Source organism: Aotus nancymaae, unplaced genomic scaffold (genome assembly GCF_030222135.1).
Source record: "Aotus nancymaae isolate 86718 unplaced genomic scaffold, 86718_ANA_hifiasm-v0.15.2.pri h1tg000057l, whole genome shotgun sequence".
In the NCBI taxonomy this organism is placed as follows: Eukaryota; Metazoa; Chordata; class Mammalia; order Primates; family Aotidae; genus Aotus; species Aotus nancymaae.
The window spans coordinates 43,529,604-43,549,922 of NW_026988471.1; the positions used below are offsets into that span (position 1 = coordinate 43,529,604).

At 37.4% G+C, this 20,319-nt stretch overlaps 1 protein-coding gene across 2 annotated transcripts in view; it reads left to right on the forward strand.

Annotated features, from left to right (window-relative positions):
- Positions 1-20,319, forward strand: part of CAMKMT (calmodulin-lysine N-methyltransferase) — a 415,676-nt gene that overhangs the window by 339,915 nt on the left and 55,442 nt on the right. For both annotated transcript variants that reach the window (XM_012450588.3, XM_064364047.1), the window contains exons 4-7: positions 6,508-6,568; positions 8,539-8,593; positions 9,648-9,711; positions 17,499-17,565. In XM_012450588.3, coding sequence (XP_012306011.2) covers positions 6,508-6,568; positions 8,539-8,593; positions 9,648-9,711; positions 17,499-17,565 — 247 coding nt within the window. The remainder of the gene's footprint in view (positions 1-6,507; positions 6,569-8,538; positions 8,594-9,647; positions 9,712-17,498; positions 17,566-20,319) is intronic.

Below are 20,319 nucleotides of genomic sequence, written 5' to 3' on the forward strand. Positions count from 1 at the left end.
AATAGATCTCAATGGCTCTCTAAACTATGTGTCTGTATAACTAATTTGAAAAGAAAATCCTTTAAAAAGACCATTTTATTCCCACAAATAAGAATGTGAAAATTTTCAAAAGTAGCAGCTTTATTGAGATATAATTCACATACCACACAATTCATCCAGTGGTATTTAGTATATTCAGAGTTGTGCAACAGTCACCACAATTTTAGAACATTTTGTCACCTCCAGAAGAAACCTCATACCCATTAGCTATCATGCTCCATTTACACCTAACCATCGCAGCCCTAGGCAGTTATCGTGCTACATGCCATCTTTATGAATGTGCCTATTCTGCACGCTTCATATAAATAAAAACATACAACATGTGGTCCTTTGAAACTGCTTTCTTTTACTCAGTACAGTCATACCTTGGAGATATTGCGGGTTTGGTCCCAAACTACTGCAATTAAGTGAATATCACAATAAATTAAGTCACACAAATTCTTTGCTTTCCCAGTGCACATAAAAGTTATGTTTGCACTATACTGTAGCTTAAGTGTGCAATATTATTGTGTCTAAAAAATGCACATACCTTACTAAAAATATTTTGTTGCTTAAAAATGCTAATGATCATCTGAGCTTTCTGTGCGTTGTAACCATTTTGCTGGTAGAGGGTTTCGCCTTGATGATGGCTGCTAACTGATCAGGGTGATGGTTGCTGACGGTTGGGGTGGCTGTGGCAATTTCTTAAAATAAGACAACAATGCAATTTGCCACATTGATTGACTTTTCCTTTCAGGAAAGATTTCTCTGTAGCATGCAATGCTGTTTGACAGCATTTTACCTGAGTAGAACTTCTTTCAAAATTGGAGTCAGTCCTCTCAAAGCCTGCCACTGCTTTATCAACTCAGTTTATGTAATAGTCTAAATCCTTTGTTGTAATTTCGACAGTGCTCACAGCATCTTCACCAGGAGACGATTCCATCTCAGGAAACTAGTTTCTTTACCCATGCGTGAGAAGCAACTCCTTGTCCTTTCAGGTTTAATCATGAGATTGCAGCAATTCAGTAACATCCTCAGGCTCCATTTCTCATTCTAGTTCTCTTGCTAGTTCCACCTCTCAAAATCATCTATGAATGCTGAAATCAACTTCTTCCAACTCCTGTTAACATTGATATTTTGACCTCCTCTAATGACTCACGAATGTTCTTAATGGCATCTAGAATGGTGAATCCTTTCCATGTTTTCAAACGACTTTGCTCAGATCCATCAGAAGAATCACCGTGTTTGGCAGCTATATCCTTATGCAATACATTTCTGAAATAATAAGATTTGAAAGTCAAAATTACTTCTTGATCCACGGGCTGCAGAATGGATGCTGTGTTAGCAGGCATGAAAACAACATTAATCTCCTTGTATATCTCTATCAGAGCCCTTTGGTGACCAGGTGCATTGTCTATGAGCAGTATATAATATTTGGAAGGGAATTGCTTTTTTTTGAGCAGTAGATCTTAACAGTGAGCTTAAAATGTTCAGTAAACCATGCTATAAACAGATGTGCTATCATCCAGGCTTTATTGCTTCATTTATAGAGCACAGGCACAGTAGATTTAGCATAATTCCTTTTCTCTTTTTTTTTTTTAAGAGACAGTGTCTCACTATGTTGTCCAGGGTGGAGTACAGTGGCTATTCACATATGCAATCATAGCCCACTACAGCCTCAAACTCATGGGCCTACTAAAGCAATCCTCCTGCCTCACCCTCCTGAGTAGACTGATAGGCACCTGCCACTGAGCCTGGCTAGATTTAGCATAATTCTTAAGGGCCCTGTGATTTTCAGAATGGTGAATGAGCATTGGCATCAACTTAGTCACCAGCTGCACTAGCCCCCAACAAGAGAGTCAGCCTGTCCTTCTAATCTTTGAAGCCAGGCAGTGAATTCTCTCTAGCTACCAAAGTCCTAGATGGCATCTTCTTCCAATGGAAGGCTGTCTGTCTACACTGAAAATCTGTTGTTTAGTGTCGTCACCTTCATCAGTGATCTTAGCTACATCTTCTGGATAACTTGCTACAGCTTCTACATCAGCACTTACTGCTTTGCCTTGCACTTCTCCATTACAGAAATGGCTTCTTTATTTAAACATCTTGAACCAGCCTCCACTAGCTTCACACTTTTCTTCTACAGATTCCTCACCTTTAGCCTTAATAAAATTGAAGACTTAGGGCCTTGCTCTGGATTGGGCTTTGGCTTAAGGGAATGTTGTGGCTGGTTTGATCTTCTATCCGGACCACTCAAACTTTCTCCATATCAGCAATAAGGCTGTTTCACCTTCTTATCATTGGTGTGTTCACTGGAGTAACACTTTTAAGTTCCTTCTGGAACTTTTCTTTTACATTCACAACTTGTCTGTTTAGTGCAAGAGGCCTGGTTTTCAGCCTATCTCAGCTTTCCACGTGCCTTCTCCATTAAGTGGAATCATTTCTAGCTTTTAATTTAAAGTGAGAGACATGCAACTATTCCTTTCACTTGAACACTCAGAAACCATTGTAGGTTTATTAATTAGCCTAATAATAGGGAGGCCTGGGGAGAGGGAGAGAAATGGGGGAATGCCGATTGGTGGAGCACTTAGAACACACACAAGATTTATTGATTAAGTTTGCTAGCTACCTTATATGGGCGTAATTCATGCCGCCCCAAAACAGTTACAAAGGTCATTGATCACAGACAGCCATAACAGATACAACAGTAATGAAAAACTTTTGAAATATTATGAGAATGACCAAAATCTGACACAGACTAATTGAGCACGTGCTGTTGGAAAAATGGCACCAATGGACTTACTCAGTGCAGGGTTGCCACAAACCTTCAATTTGTAAAACTCGATAGGCGGCATCTACAAAGCACAATAAAGAAAACTGCAATAAAATTGGGTATTGCCTGTATAATGTTTCAAGTTCCATCCATGTTGTAGCATGTATCAGTTCTTTTTATTGTCAAATAATAGTCCATTGTATGGATGTATCACATTTTATGTATCCATTCATCAGTTGATGGACATTTGGGTTGTTTCCACTTTGGGGCTATTAAGAACAATGCTGCTACGAGCATTCATGTACAAGTTTTTGTTGGACATACTTTGATTTCTCTTGGCTAGCAATGGAGTTGCTCGGTCATATTGTAATCTACATTTAACCTTTTAAAGAACTGCTAGACAATTTTTCAAAGTGGCTACATGATTTTATATTCGTACCAGCAGTGGATGAGGGTTCCAGTTTCTCCACATCCTCACCAACCCAACATTCATTATTGTCTGACTTTTTTTATTGTAGCCATCCTAGTAGGTGTGAAGTGGTATCTCATTTAGTTTTTGATTTTCACTGAGATAACTTTTAAAAACTTAGATTAGAAAAAATAAAGTATGTGGAAAAAACCCCATCTGGGCAAGGCTTTGAGGAAACAAACACTCTTATTAGGAGTATAACTTGGTACACATTTTATGGAGGTCAGTTTGATATATTAAAATGGAAAATATATGTAAATTCTGACCAGATATCCCACTTCTTAGTATTTGACCTAAGGAGAAAACCATATGTTGGGAAAAGATGTGTTGTCATTGTACTACTGTTGATGTTAATGGCAAAAACCACAATTACTTTTGCACCAACACAATAAACTCATTATATCAACAACTTTGAAACTAACTGAAATGTCTGTCAAGAGGAAACTGGTTAAATGAATTCTGATGCACACATAGAATGTCTAAGCAATCATTATAAATAATGATGCAGGTAGAGTATAATTTTATTTTCATGTAAAGCTATCTACCACATGTTGAATGAGGAAAAATCAGGTTATTGAATATCTTCATGAAAAGATCCCATTGGTGTAAAATATCTGTTTGCTTAGAAAGATCTTTTGAGATAATATCCAAAATGTTAACAGTGATTATATCCTAGTGGTCAAATTTTAGGTGATTTTTTTTTAACTTTGTTCTTTGTATTTAATTTTGTTAAAAATTAGTCTCTATACTTTTTGAGAAAATTATAAAACTATTGCAAAAGACTGCATTTTAGAAGTCACATTTTTGTACTTAATCAAGGCTTAAATTTTAGTTAGATACTCTTTCCCTGTCATTTTTTTAAAACCTCAAAGCCATCTACTAAAGTCATAAAGAAATTCATTATTGTGGTGACTGTATCAACTTGGTATACAGCATTATCTTATACTCTTCCTTCAGAAACTTTTATTTATGCTTTGGTCTTTATAAAGTTCTTTTTATGTGGAGATATACCAGGTATTAGGATTTGGGGTTCCAAGAATAGGAACAGGTCAAAATGGCTTTCCATTTTTCTGGTTATTGGGATAATCATTTTGGATTCACATATTCTCTCTTCCATCTCTCTTTGCTGGAGAATAACATTAACAAAAGCTTTCTTTTTCTTTGAGCTTATAATGTGTTAGGAACCATTCTAAACATCATAGTGCATGTCTTTTACTCATTTAACTCTCAGGCCAATCCTGTGAGGTTGATAATACTGCAATGATGATATTTTACAAATGAGGAGTGTGAGAGATTGAGAGGTTAAGTAGCCTGTCCAAGGTCACTCCACAAGGGAATGGCAGAGCTGGCACTGGAGCCCAGTAAGTCTGGCTCCAAAATATCTGTGATCTTAACTGCCACACTCCACTGCCTCTCTGACTTTGCTCTTAAATATGACTCCAAACACTTCTTGCTGGTTTTCCTTGTTTCTCCCCCAAGCTGTCGTTCCTACCAGAAAGGCCAGGGAGACTGAAGTAGTGTGTACACCTGACTGGGCTTTCCTGCAGCAAATGCTTTATAAAGTCATCTCTTTGCTGTTTATATATTTACCCTCTGAATCTCTTAGGATTTTACTTAACATTTCTTTGACATCCTCTTCTCTGAAATGTTTGGATTTCTTACTCCTCAAAGTTGGAGGTTCATCTAGGGGAAAAATATTAAGCCTTTTTTAGATGTTTCAACCCTGCATTAAAGGCCCATCAGCAGAGTGCTTGGTGCTGAGTCAGAGAACATTTGCTACCCTTTCCCAGGACTGCATGGTGCGCTCAGCCTCAGGAAGTACAGGATGCCTGGTATTCTGCCTGATCTTTAGGTGTGATTACTTGGGGGAAAACATAATTTTTATAAGGTCATAGTTTATACTAATTATAAGGGTAATATATGCTTACTGTAAAAATGTTGGAAAATACAAAAAAGCATAAAGAAAAAAATTGAAAACACTTATAATCCTACCATCCTGTGATAACAACTAGAAACTACAATTTCCAATCATGTTTGTCTTCTCTTTAAGCAATTCATATCCATTCATGAAGACTAAGTATTTGAAATCGGTGATTGATGGATGATAATTTTAGAAAATGTCCATCCATGCAATTTAGCAAGTAGAATTATTGTTAAATTTAATGGTGTACCCAAGTTGGTGAAATTAAAATTTCTTAATCTTATACTCCAGTTTGATTTTATTTATCTGAAGAAAGAAATAATTGTGGCCGGGCTTGGTGGCTTACGCCTGTAATCCCAGCACTTTGGGAGGCTGAGGCGGGTGGATCACAAGGTCAGCAGTTCGAGACCAGCCTGACCAACATGATGAAACCCCCTTCTCTACTAAAAATACAAAAATTAGCTGGGCATGGTGGTGCACACCTGTAATCCCAGCTATTTAAGGAGGCTGAGGCAGGAGAGTTGCTTTAACCTGGGAGGCAGAGGTTGCAGGGAGCTGAGATTGTGCCACTGCACTCCAGCCTAGGTGACAGAGCAAGACTCTGTCAAGAAAGAAAGAAGGAAAGAGGGCCGGGCACGGTGGCTCACACCTGTAATCCAAGCACTTTGGAGGCCAAGGCAGGCAGATCACCTGAGGTCGGGAGTTCAAGACCAGCCTGACCAACATGGTGAAACCCCGTCTTTATTTAAAAAAAAAAAAAAAAGAAAAAAGAAAGAAAGAGAAAGGAAGAAGAGAGAAAGAGAAGGAAGGAAGGAAAGAAAGAAGGAAAGAAAAAGAAAAAGAAAGAAAGAAAGAATGTGTATATTTAAAAATATTAGCATGATATCAAACAAAAAAGTGTAGTGACATCAGTGGTTTTATTTGCTCATGTGCGTGATTGTCCCATTTATTTTTGCCTAATATGGGCTGCATATATAAGTAAGTCTTCAACTGATATTAATTAATTTTATGTGCACAAGATTAAGATCTACTTGAAGTACCATCAAAATTTAACTCTTGTGATTTTGGTTGTTACTGTTTTGTCTGTCTTTTGATCAAAATTTAGTAAAGTATATTTAGGATATCTTTCTATTATACTGGGGGAAAGGGTTATAAATCTCACCATTATAAAAATAACAACAATAAAAGACACTTATTGTATGATATAAGTAATAACTATGTTAAGTTTGATTCAAGCTGAAATAGCTTGTACTGAACATTATTTTTAAAAGACATTTCTTAAAAGAATAACTTCTATAATCAAAAGGTTTATCCTCTTGTGTTTTCTAGGCATCTGGCCATCCGAAGAGGTTTTGGCTTACTACTGCCTCAAGCACAATAATATATTCAGGTACAGAGCTGCATTTAAGATATTCTTTATCCCATCATAGACATTGAATCAAATATTAAAAATTGCCATGATTACATTCTTCAAATTAAATTGTTAGAAAAAAATAAGAAAGAAAAAGAACAAAAGAAAACAAGAAGAAAAGGAAAACAGAAAGAAAGGGGAATAAAGTTCACAGTGAACACATGTTGCTTCTGAAATGAAATCTGAATTGCCTTGGGTACTAATATTGCACAGCAAGATTTTCGCTGTATGTCAAAGGCTTTTGATTTCCACTCAAAGCATTTTATTTCACTTTGATTTGGGGGAAACAAAAGTGAAGCTCCAATCAATCCTTACTGATTGTGAAGGTCAAAAAAAAAAAAAAACCAATAAAGACATTCTTTAAACTTCTTCTAAGGAAGTCACTACAGAATGTCTGATAAATAAATACCTCAAGCTATTATTTAAAGATGCCATCCCATCCCTGGTTTTAAAGGTGTTTTTATATATCTAACAATATGTATTTGTGAACTATAAATTCTATAAATTACCATTATAGATTTATGCTATAGAAATAAGTGTTTTCAACTGTAAGTATGCATTATGGATCAAACCCATGGATGAAATTTAGGAAAAAGAAAATAATAAACTTTATTTGAAAATTCTAAAGATGTTTGGTAGACCCAGAAAATATAGGTTTTTCATTTTAATTCTCCTTTTATAAAAGTCATTCAATATATACTTCCTGAATAGCCCATTTGGATTCCAGATAAACCACTAATGATCATAGTGTGTGTTTTAACAGTATGCACTTCAAGATTGGGTCAATAATATGTATTTTTTTAAGCTCTATGGGTCCATATTTACCAACCAGTCTGTAATTGCTTTGAACAACCAAACACTCATTCAGTGTGTTTTGCAATATTAATGTCCTTGCCTGGCTTCTTCTCCTCCCTTTCCCCCTCTTCCCACCTCTCCCTCCCTTTTAATTTTGCTTTTTTTTTTTTTTTTTCTCCTCTTGAGGTAATAAACTTCCCAAACTGGGAAGAGGAAACAATCCTAAGAGTCTAAGCATATAAATAAGAACAAGGCAATTTTGAATGTGGGCTGCAGAGCTGCCCTGGAAGGCTGGCATTTGCTCATCTCGCTGTGCTTAAGCTTGACTGGAGCTCCAATCAGCGAGCAGTGGGCCAGGGCGAGAATGTCACACGTTGAGGGCTGATATTTAGGCACAAAGGGAAAGGTAAGTGCAGAGTGCCACCCTAGACTGTCAGCTTTAATGCTGAGCCGCTTTACTTTTGAGCAGTGAAGTCAGAGCCCAGTCATCACTCTAGCCTGGGTTTGCTGGCTTACCCATATTATGTCCCTGCATTGTTTGTTCACTGTGTTGTGTTGGGGTCAATTGTGATTTAAGTGTTAATTGCTAAATGCTCTTTGTGTAATTGTTCTTTATGGGGGCTATTCAGCTTTCCAAAATGTTTCAGTTTGTTTTAGAATTTTTTTTTTTAATTCAGGATTGCATCTATTTATTTTGCGTGTGTCCTGCGTATGTGACTATAATATAGGTATATACACACTCATATATATTCTTCATTTACTTGTCTAACTGTTTTTGAAGGAATGAATGTGGATTAACAGTGTTATCCTTTCCTAACAATTATCTTTCGCTACTCTAGCTAGTTTAGTTCTAAAGACAGCGCCATTGACAAGGGAAAAAAAGGGAACCTTCTCAGATTTTTCAGCTCAGCGGTGGTAATGTTGCAGTGAACACTAATGAGGGAACCCCCACTGATTTGCCTGCTTTGTGACTTTTCTATTTCATAATTATTTTTAAAACGCAAAACGACATGAGGTAGCCTAGTCATGTCTCCACAACTTCCTGGTAGCGCCGTTCTTACTGCAGATGGTAATTTGTTCTTGTAACATATATCTCTCTCTGACCATTTTCATCTAATTTGTATGGGTTCTACCATTTCTTTTCTCTCTTTCAGGGCCCTTGCTGTGTGTGAGCTAGGGGGTGGCATGACATGCTTGGCTGGGCTCATGGTAGGTCTTTTCTCCATTCCAATCCCATTCAGAGGGAGGAACAAAAGGAAAAATGTTCCAGGGCCTCCAACTGCTGGGTCAGAGAACCGCCAACAGCATCAGCTGCGGTCAAGCTGCCGGGTCTTGGGAGACCTTCTAGATTGACTTACTTTCGGATCATATTGATTTTATGGTTGCCTCGATGAGCAGAAACATTTTACCTCAGTGCAGTCAATATTGCTTGTTGTGACATTCCAGGCCTTGCACAGTCTTTCTTTGCCATAGCGAAAGCATTTTTTTTTTTCAGAGTATAGTCCCATTTGCTAAGATACAGGAATAGCCCGGCGAATCACAGTTGGAGCACCATGATATAGCTGCTAATGTTTTGCCTGCATTATTACACCAACAAACATGATCCAGAGCGCTCAGTAATTAGATTCTTTTGAATTAGATTGGCCATTCAGGAACGTCGTTCCCCATTCTCTGGGTTCTGAGTCATGTATTCAGGAGATATTATGTAGCAGCACAGTGCATTAGACAAGTTTTTATGTCTCTACAAATAAAAGCATATTGTTACACTGATTGGCATTTGACAAACCTGTCGCTCTTATACAATGTGTCGAGGTTACAGCCCAATGTGCGAGCATGTCAAAGCTCACAAAAAAATTACCCTCACAAAGCCATCTGCCTGCAATGCAAAGTTATATGAAGGGCATCAGGCAGTCAGACAGAAGCAAGCTGAAAGGCAGAGTGACAGCCTTGTATGATGGCTCTACTAGATAAACAGAAGCCCACAAATGAAAGCCTCTCAGAATACCATCATCCGCTGTCACAATGCAATTACCGAACAGAATGATAGCAAGATAGAGGCTCCCGCAAATGGAATGATAAAAGTATTGACTGATTTGATTGAATGATTAAAATAATGCAGACATAAAATGAAAAAAGATTGAAGATTGTTACAGAGAAATAGGTGAGGAAGCATGATACTGAAGGCTTGTCACTCCTGTCTTCACTTCCACACAGACAAGCATATTTGCTCATTGTTTGCTGTGCTCCCTTTTTTTTTTTTCAGGTTGCTATTTCTGCAGATGTCAAAGAAGTTCTGTTAACTGATGGGAATGAAAAGGCCATCAGAAGTATCCTTATTCAGATAGAAAACGGGTTTGTTGTGCTCATTCCTTTTTCCCAGCTGAGTAACAATTGATATAAAGAAAGACAGCATGGGGTATTAAAAGAGAGTTTCCCCCCCCACATACATGATAAGTAATTAAGAAAAAGTAGAAATATATGAATTCCTTGCATACGACTCTGTGGGTTTTTTTCTTTCGATAGATTTTTATAGACATCTCTCATTAAAGGAGCCTGTGTTTTGTGGACCTCCCGAGGCAATAAGAAAATTTGTTTCATAATAATTTTCAAGCATTCTTGTTCTTTTATTCCCTTTGGAATTTACCAGTGTAAAATAAATTATTTGGTATTTACTGTATCAGATATTGCTTGCAAATATTAACTTCAGCTTCATATTTGTCATTACATTGATGCACTTGATATTGTATGTACCATGTAATATTGTGCCTGCTCTAATTGCTGAGGAGTTACCTATATTTCCCACTGGAAACAGCTGTCGGTTCTTCATTATTTCCTTTTATTTAGGATTATACAAGCTATCTCTGTTTTTCTGCTATGCTATTACAATTCAAACTCCATTATATTAGATTATGCTTTACTAATATGTACATAGAGTTCATGAAAATTGAACTGTACTTTAAGAAAGCAAGCATAATTTGTGACTACTTTAGCAGTCGAGCTGATTTGTTCAGGGGCAGTTAGCAGCTGTTAGAAACTGAGAGGAAACATAGAAGGTATGTTTGCTTTGGATTTTTTTTTTTTTTTTTTGGCGTGCCTTACATTTACATTATGAAGGAGACAATCTACTTATTTGAATTTTAAGCTCCCAAACTGCCAAAGCAGTTTTGATTTCTGTGGCATCTTACATACAATCTATTTCTGATTTTCTTCCCAACCTCTGCCATATGATTTTTTGAAAATATGCAGCAGCTTCATCAAGCTGCTCAACAGGAGGAAGGAGGTATGAGAAGCACGGTAGCTAATATTGTTCAGTAACACTTGTGTGCTCCATGGAGCCCCACCCAGCTAATTGCCTGACAGACTTAAAAAAAAAAAAATTCGGGAAGGAAAAACAGCCAATCACAATCTTGGCCTTTCACACAAGGGAAAGAGATCACAAAAGGTGCTTCCTTTTTTAAAATGCAGGATTTTAATCACGTTCTTGAGACTGTCTCAAGTTTTTCAAAATATTCCTGAAGATGAGCGGATGTTGTTTCATTCACTCTGCTTTATTCTGAGTTATTTCGCGTCTGTATCCATGTATCATTTCACTGTGCTCCTCCTCCTTATGTCAGGGAATACAGAGCAAGAGGAAGCTCAGGTATGCCAGCTCAGCCCCAGCGGATTTTTAGAGGGTATGGGGAGCAGGATTATTGGACAACAGAAGATTATTTTAGCCACAGAAACTTTCAGCTTGGGCCCAGTAACCTAAGGTTTTCTTCAAGTCAGCAGGTGTCTTATTTAATAGCATCAGAAACCAATTAGAACTCTTATCAAACTATGGGAAACATCTGTAGTCAGAATGTAAATCTAATTGTACTAAAATTATTATTGAGCTAAACTACAGAGCTTCCAAAGAAGGGAAGCAATGCTAATGTCATTAATTAACACACCTTTGCTTTAAACAACAAAGATGCCATGCCAGCTTTTGAAATCAGAGAGGAAATCTCAGATTCTGTATTCATTCCGCCGGCCTTTCAAAGAAATGATTGGTACAGCCCCCTCCCAAGAAAATGGATTTTTAACATTTGGTCCTCAGAAGCTCAGCCCTGAGAGTGCTTTATTGTGCTGGGTTTTACAATGGGTTTAATATAGCGGGGTGCCAAAGGGCAGGAGGGGAAAAACTTTACAATGTAGATAAAGTAGGTCTTTTCAGGATGCAGACCAAAACTGGTAGTGTGTTTTATTTCATCTCTTAGGACTTTCCTGATGGAGTTCAGTTTTTAACCATGCAGTTGTTCTATGTTTGTGTGCCTTTTTCTGTTGTAACTAGATCTAATTTTTTTTAATTAAGAGAAAAAGCATGCATAAAGCCTTAAAATTGGCAATGTGTTTTTCCTGCTTTTAATACTAATGTTATTCTTGATTTGCTAACAGAGCTTAAAATTGGCATTCGTTGTCATCTGTTTTACTGACTGAGGTTAATATGAATGATTTTTTTTTTCTATTTATGTGCCCACTTTCTGTAAGAATAACTAATTCACTGAATCACATACTATTGATGCATATAGATTGAAACAAACTTATTTAAAAATTACTGTTTACATCATTCCTTTAAAATTTTAGGAAGTCTAAATTATATAGCAGTTGTGGGATATTATTCAAAAATTACTTTCTAAAAAGTAAAAGTGGATGTCAACAAAAAAGGGAGAGAAATATTGCCAGAAGCCAGAAAATCTCTTAGTAAAGCTGCTAATTATTCTTAATGGGCAAGATGAGCACATTAAGAAACAAATGAATACATCAGTGAAATGTAATTGAAAATCGACCTGGCAATGGCATATCACATCTGAGTATTGGCCTGTATTTTTATTCTCATCATTTTTTGAATTATTTTTGTTGTTCTTGGCTTCTGAATTTAATAAATCCAATGGAGTCTTCTTAGTCTCTTAAGCCTCTAAGATTCTGATTTTTGCCTTTAAAAAAAAAAAACTTCTGATGTTTCCTTTTAATTTTATATTATTTCTATTTGTTTTAGTATGTGAGGCAATGAATGGATTGGTTCTGAATCTTTATATCACAGAAGCATGTCAGCCAGTTTGGAGGTTATTTATTATCTCCCTAAAATGTATCAAATGGATTGCCTACATCTTCTTGAGCTTTCCATCTTGACTCTGAAAAGCTAGATGTTGATCTGATTTATTAAACAGAGATGTCTGGAAAGATATTAAGACTTGAGGTAAAAATGAATTTTTTTAAGTTACAAATATTTTCTTAGACTCCTGGGTCATTTTTCCCTAAGGTCTCCTCGGTCCTTAAACTGCATTGCTGGTTCTACTAACCCAAAGCCCCCATGCCTGAGAGCTCCTCTTCCCTACAGATGCCATTTTATCTATACTCAAGAGAACAAAGGATGAATTAGAAATGGGATTATTTGGTTTGTCCAGTTCTCAAATTTATTCTCAAACAGTGTGAAATGTGTTCCTTTTTTTTTTTTTGCCAATGCCCCTTTAGTGTGAAGAAGGAAATCTTCAACTACTGACATATAATAATTACTCCATCAGGTTTGTAGCTTGTGATAATAGTGACCTAGGAATAGGGGATAGACATGGTATACTGAGTTATTATTGATGCCAAGCCTCTTCTAAATTATAATGAATAAATGCAGAACTCCTGAAGGTGAGCAACCCTCTCTGGTTTCAATCACTAATATGCCCAGCATAAGCACCCTGTCTTAGTAAATGTCTAGGAATTCTATGCAGAAAACTCCAATGTTTGGTGACCCATTTCTCTGTGCCCCTGACTCAAGTGTGTTATCCCCATAGTATGCACGGTGTGGATCATGATCTTGAACTTAGGATTCTCCGAAAATGGGTTAATCTCCTGTGCTTTTTTAAGGAGACACCCCAGTTTAACATTATTTTTATTTAATAGAATCCCTGACTTGAGTAACTAATGAGCAAAACTTCATGTGGACGGTGCAGCCTGCATCATAGATGGCTGACAGTGTGGAAATCCCAGGCCATCTTCCTGTGTCCAGGTTCCTTCCTCCAATGCCAGCTGTACTTCCATCTACTGATGAGTCATAAGTAAACTCTGTGTGCCTCACATTGGGTAGCAGATCAACAAATATGTATTTTTTGGACTTAAAATTAATTCAACCAATATTTATGGCATGTCATTACAGGTGCTAACGATATAGTAGTGAACAAGAAAGGTCTAGGATCTATCCTTGTGGGACACAGATTTTGCCTTGGCTGGAACACATTTATACACATGAAGGACAGAAGTCCTTTGATAACTTCCGGTTATTTAAATTCTACAATATAAGTGTTCACATAATTAATACTAACTTGTTTTTTTTTTTCCTTTTTGTGGAGAATGGGATCTTGCTATGTTGTCCAGGCAGGTCTCAAACTCCTGGGTTCAAGCTATCCTTCTGCCTCCACCTCCCTAAGTGTTGGGATTACAGGCATGAGCCACTGTGGCCAGTTCAGGTGATTAATTCTAAGCAGCAGAGAAAGAAAATAAAGTGTAACTGCCAAACCTCATGTTAGTTACTTTACCAGCCTCTTCATCCTACCAAATCTTTTGCCTGAATTATTCACTAAGATAATGAGTTGACATGAATTGGGCACCTACTGTGTGCCAGGCCCATCATATGTGATATTCCATTAAGCCTAACAAATAGGTATCATTATTTCTATTTTAGAGTTGGAGCTTAGGGAGGTTAATTAACCCAAGGACACACAGCCACCATCAGAACCAGCACTAGAAGCCAAGTTCATTTGACTTCAAAGCATATGTTTTTTCCACTTAAACTGTTCTGTGTCACCAAAAACTAAAATGATTTGGTGAACATCATCTTGCATTTCCTTACCATGCTCTGGAAATAAAGGCCTCTCATCCATAAACGTTAACAATTGGCTTTGCTAACAGAGAGTTTATAGTACCTCTGTGTCTGCTTCTCAATTCATTTGAGTAAAAAGCACATTTAAGAATATTTCGCAGCCTTAAATTAGCAAATATTGCCACATCAATCATTAAAAAAACATTGAGAGATTAAAATGAATAGGATTTATATTATAATCTCATAGTTTCCTACCCTCATTTTTGGTGCTCCAGCGAAAATAAAGATAACATAAACCAAGAAAGTGGTGCTTTGTGAATCACAGTGTTACTATTTTAAAAATATTTTCTTGCTTAAAGAACATGCTAACTCTCAAAATGTATACATAACTACTGATAAATATAATAATTGCTTATTGCAGGAGGAGGCTGATATTTTTAACAATATGATATATACATATAACGTATATAATTTATTTCAAATTATTATTATTATAAAAATATTTTTTAAGAATAAAAATCAACTGAAACAAAATTGAAATGGAGCCCTACCCCTGAACAGTGCTTTACTTGAGAAGAAAACCTAGAGCTAGAATTCTGGTTTCCTTTTAGCCACAAACATCTATCCTGTAGCTCTGGAAGTCCAGTTGCCTAGACAAGGGCATTGGAGGCGATTACTCTGTATTCATTTAATCAGAAATCACATTAAGGCTTTCTTTGCAGCCAGCCCCTCCCACTGAAGTCCTCCAGAAGGTGGGTGCGGTTCAGAGAACACGATTTGGTCCGTTGTGTTGAACACTATCCTGGACATACTGACTCAATGTGATTGGATTTCCTTTATTACCCTGAGGTGACACAGAAGAATGATAAAATCTATTATAGGACACAGTGCCATCCAGAAGAACCATCAAACTCTGACCTAAGGTAAAGGGTAGGTGGGGAGCAGGATATCTGAATTTATCTCTTAAGGCAATATTTTAAAATACTATTGACATTTTTTCTTCTCATGCTCATTTTAATATTAAAAAAAAAATCTCTTAAACCACAAAATATATTTCCTGTCCAGTTCTAAAAATAAAGCAGCCTAAATACTGCTGTGGATTTTTTTTTATTTGAAAAAATTGCTTCTAGAATATAAATACATACGTTTGCTTCAATCTTACCACCTGGAGTCACAGGTTTATAGATTGTATAAAAGTATATAGTGTTAAGATGTTTACTAAAAATTATTAATAGGTTTTCTGAGTTATATAATTTAAATTCCCTGTGACTATTTTATAAAAAGTATTACCTCCACTAGCAAAATAATATGTTTTGCTTGATAGATTAGTCATGTACTCACACAGCCCTACAGGTGTACTGGGCACATGATGGTATGCAGTTGGATGCCATGGAAACTCTAAGTAGGGTGTGGCCAGAGTGTGGGGGAACTTAATCAAAAACAGTTGTCAGTTGACTCTTTACTAATTTTGTTCTTCTCAGAATAAAGATGTCAGCTGTCCTTTTCTCCAAGACATTTCATTTAGAAGACTTTCCTGAAATACTTTCTTCCTGAAATAGACAGAACTGTAGGCCGATGTGTCATTTTAGTTAATCAAAACAAGTAGGCAAATTAGTCTCTTTTATTTTTTTAATGAATGTAATTTAACGGTATTTAATTTGCATACAGGAAAGTTCACCCAGGAAAAAAAAGTCTGCATTATAGCACTTTTGTAAACCTCAACAAAGCCCTTCATTAGGAGACCTAATTGATTTTTCCTACCCACCCCTGGGGGAAGAAAGCTATCACAGTACCTGCTTATTCACTCAGAGAAGAAATGGGTGTGCCTGGTGGTTCAAGCAGAGATTTGGGTTAAAAAGTCCTGTGGCTCTGTTTTTGCAGGGAGCTCATGGCCAATGCTTGCTTTGAGCATTCAGGAAATCTGTTTTTCTGAGCAATAGGAGAACATCGCTTGTCTGCTTGGTGTCCTCCCCATGGGCCCAATTTAATTCAGCTTGCAGCCTTCACTGGAATTATTTTATTTCTTGTTTATTTAAACCTGCCTTATTCCAAAAGAGGGATTTTGAGGCTTCTTACGGTGACACAGAATATACCATATAAAATAAATGGGAAAGTGAGGGCAGTTGGAAATTGGAAAGCCAGGAAAAGATGATGAAGGCAGGAATAGAGGTCAGTAGAAAAAATATATGCGATAGGGGTTCTTGTGGTTGTTACAGTCAGGCCACACATTTGGCTCTGAGCAGACACAAAAAGAGGATCAACTCTAAGACAGTGCCAGGAGGTGGAAGCAACATCCCTTGATCTGCAGTCCAGTCTTTCTTGGTGCTGAAACCCGACAATTTTTTCCGATGGGCCTTTGTAAATATGGCGCTGGGTGATGTAATGAATCGGCTTCTGAAAACCTGTCTTCCATAAATGTGGCTCTTTTGTACAAGTCCTTCCATGCCAAAGGCCAAAGCTTAAGTCTGTAAAGACAGTTCTTCGGGGGACCTTTCACTGAACTGACTTTCTTCAGTAATTAATTTTCTCTCAAAGATTCTCCAGGATTTTCTTCATCTTTTTCTTCTCACTTCTTCTCAAGTCTTGTCCTGCTGCTCCTCCCCACCCCTCCCTAGTAGCATTTAGGAAATTGGAAATACCTTCATACTGGAAAGTCTCAGAAGGCTGACATTGCCCTCCCTGCTGACAGAGAGGCTTGCCTTGAATCCTTGCCCTTTTAAGCAAGTAGGACATGACACCTATGGGACAGTTATTTTCCACCAGCACTCATAACTTTGGGGCTTGCCATGATGATACATCTCACAGGTGATAAAATGCAACCTAGGGAAGTAAAAGAGCTTTCCCGTGGTAAGTTAGCATCCTCCTTCACACCCTACATACAGCTCTTCTCCTTTTACTGTGCTCATCAAAAGATCAGCCAGGCACAGTGGCTCAGCCTGTTATCCCAGCATTTTGGGAGGATGAGATAGGTGGATTACCTGAGGTTAGGAGTTGGAGACCAACCTGGCCAATGTGGTGAAGCCCCATCTCTACTAAAAATACAAAAATTAGCTGGGTGTGGTGGCGCATGCCTGTAGTCCCAACTACTAGGGAGGCTGAGGTGGGAGGATCACTTGAACCCAGCAGGTAGAGGTTGCAGTGAGCCGAGATCACGCCACTGTACTCCAGCCTGGGCAACAGAGCGAGACCCTGTCAAAAAAAAAAAAAAAAAAACACTGTTTGTGCACCTTTTTTTTTTGGTCACTTCACAATCACTGCAGACGCTTTCTTAACTGTGTTCTGTAGATGTGCAAGACATCATCACAAGGAATCAGAAGGCTGGTGTGTTTAAGACCCAGAAAATATCAAGCTGGTAAGATACTTTTTTGCAGTAAAACACTCCCATTGAAATTGCTTTTCTTGATACTATGGATGGTTATTTAAAAAATAATAATAGCTAACATTTATTGAGTACTTACTATATGTTAGGTACTGTTTTAAGCACTTTACAAGTATTATCTCACTTAATGCTCACTGGAATACTATGAGACAGACAGACACTCTCATTATCTCCAATTAACAAATGAGAAAACAAGACACGTATATGAAACACTGGGTTGGGGATGATTTGTGATTATGCAGTATGAGGTTGGGAGAAGCTCTGCCTAGGAACTCCTTAAATGGCTCTCCTCCAGTGAGTCTCAGCCTAGGAGCAGTTTTTGCTCCCCCGGGGACTTTTGGAGTTCCCTGGAGACATTTTTTTATTGTCACTACTTGGGAGGAGATAGGGGAGTGTTGCTACTGGCATCTAGTGGCAGAGACCAGGGATTCCACTGAACATCCTATGTTGCATAGGACACCCCCATACACCAAAGAAACATCTGGCCTAGAATGTCAGTAGTGCCAAGACTGAGAAACTCTGCTCTGTTCCATGATTTTAAAATAGTCTAGGTATCCATTCCCTTGTAGATTCTGTTAATTCTTACACAATCTAAGAGGAATGCTTGCTCTTAACCAAAACAATGGTGTGTTCTGTGATGCTACATTTTATTTTTGCCCCGTTGGTAATGGACCTATAGAAGTGAGTAATCATTTCATAGTTTTCACATGAAATATCTGTATTTGTGCATTTTTTCTCATTCACTTAACCACAGCCTTTATTAGAATAACTCCATGTTAAATTAATTGTTTTCTTTATTACTGTGAAGCTGTCATCCTTTGCTATTTTGCATTTTCCCTATGGTGAGGACACTCTCCCACCCCAACTTCCCTGTTTGACTTTTTTTTTAATTAGATATATAAACTATTCATTAAAAGATAAGGCCAACAGACTTATTTCTCTTGGACACAGCCATGGTACAGCTCTGGCGGCCAGTGGTCTTTGTGTGCTGGCCTGGGACACGAAAATAGCTACGATGCTTAAAAACAAAAGTGATGACACATATTGGTGTGAGGCTGTAGAATGGCAATAATTTTTTTCTCTTATGTTAATTGGTGAATTTAAGGAAGTGTCCATATATATTTTTTAATCCTGCATTAAAATGTTCAGAGTAGGCTGGTGGCACAGGGGACAGCATATTCTGCATTTCTGATATAAATGAACAAACCAATTCTGTTTCCCAGAAAACATGGGGTAGGTTCAGAGAAAGAGAAAGGGTCTGCCCTTACCTGTGGGGTCCTCATTGTTAGGATAGCCTTTCCTTCACAGTGCAGATGGCCTTATCCTTCTGGAGAGGACTTCATTTTTGGACATGAATTTCAACCTGGTCTTTTAGTTATCAATCAAAAGTGCATTTTCTATGTTGTCCTCATTTACATTTATTTAATGTTTAAGGTCATTTGTGACCATTTGAGTGTATTTCAGCATATGGAATCAGGGAATAATAGATTTTAGCTTCATGCTGTGAAGAGAGATTGTGTTTTTACAAGACATAATGTTGTTTACTGGGTGTTAATAATCACTAATTAATAAACATATCTAGACTTCTAAAATGTTGCATTTTGAGGAATAAAAATGTCAAGTGTTTAACTTATGGAGTGCAATAGTATTTTCTGTCATTTCTTCATAAAATAATTAAGTTACATAAAGAAGCAAAATGTCATTGTTCAACAAAGGACATATCCCAAATGCTTAATACATAGTCTTTGTTCCTATTTTTCTGTTCTCAAAAATGCTATTTCTGGATGTATTATTCTGAGATGTACCTGGACATATAGACTATATATCAGTAGTAGTCACATAGAAACCTCCAAGGTGGGAGTGGGGTTTTTTTTTCCTTCTTTATCTCATACTAATTGTGGTCAGTTTCTTTTCTTTTGAGCCCTGCAAACATTTTGTCCAAAGTCTACTAAAGCACTTTCTAGAAAACAGGTGGATGAGTCAATCCTTGAAATGCCTTAATCTTATATTAAGGAGCGACTTGATCACTTAACTGTCAAGAAGCTAAGAGAGACGACCAACCACTGATGTAATAATCAGTATTCTCCCTCCATCCACTGCTTTCCCACCCATAACCAGTACAATATGATGAAAGTATTAGTTCCATGAGAGAAGAAATAAAAGGAAGCCATTCACAAAAGAGCTAAGATAGAGTTCAATATTCTTTTTTAGTGCCTCAATGCATATGCAGAATTTCTTCTCCAAATTGGAGGTGTGGAATAACAGTAGCGACAGATAACTAAGAGGTATTTATCATAGCTATAAAGCCCACACGTGAGCCAAATATTTCTGCTATTAAAAAGCACTTCAAAGCTTGACATGAAGTTTGTAACAGCTGAATGTCTCTTGTGACTTCATTTGCAAAGAAGATGTATAAGCTGAAAGGAAAGTCGTGATACGAGAACTATGAGCCTAGGAAATGGTATTTAAAAAAAAAAAAGCAAGCTGCCCGGAAATTTGACTGGCACCCAAGCTCCTGTTCCCACTATTCTGATGATGTTCTCAGTAACTATCAGTGTTTCTCCTACTGCCAGCTTCTTCCTACTTCTTACACAGGGCAGACCCAAGTTGTGTGGGGCCTGAAACTTATTTTGAGGGCCCACTTAGGAAGAATGAATTCTATTATACCTTTCTTTGATAAATTTTACAAAAACATACGACCGTGTGAACACATTACTAGGGCATCTC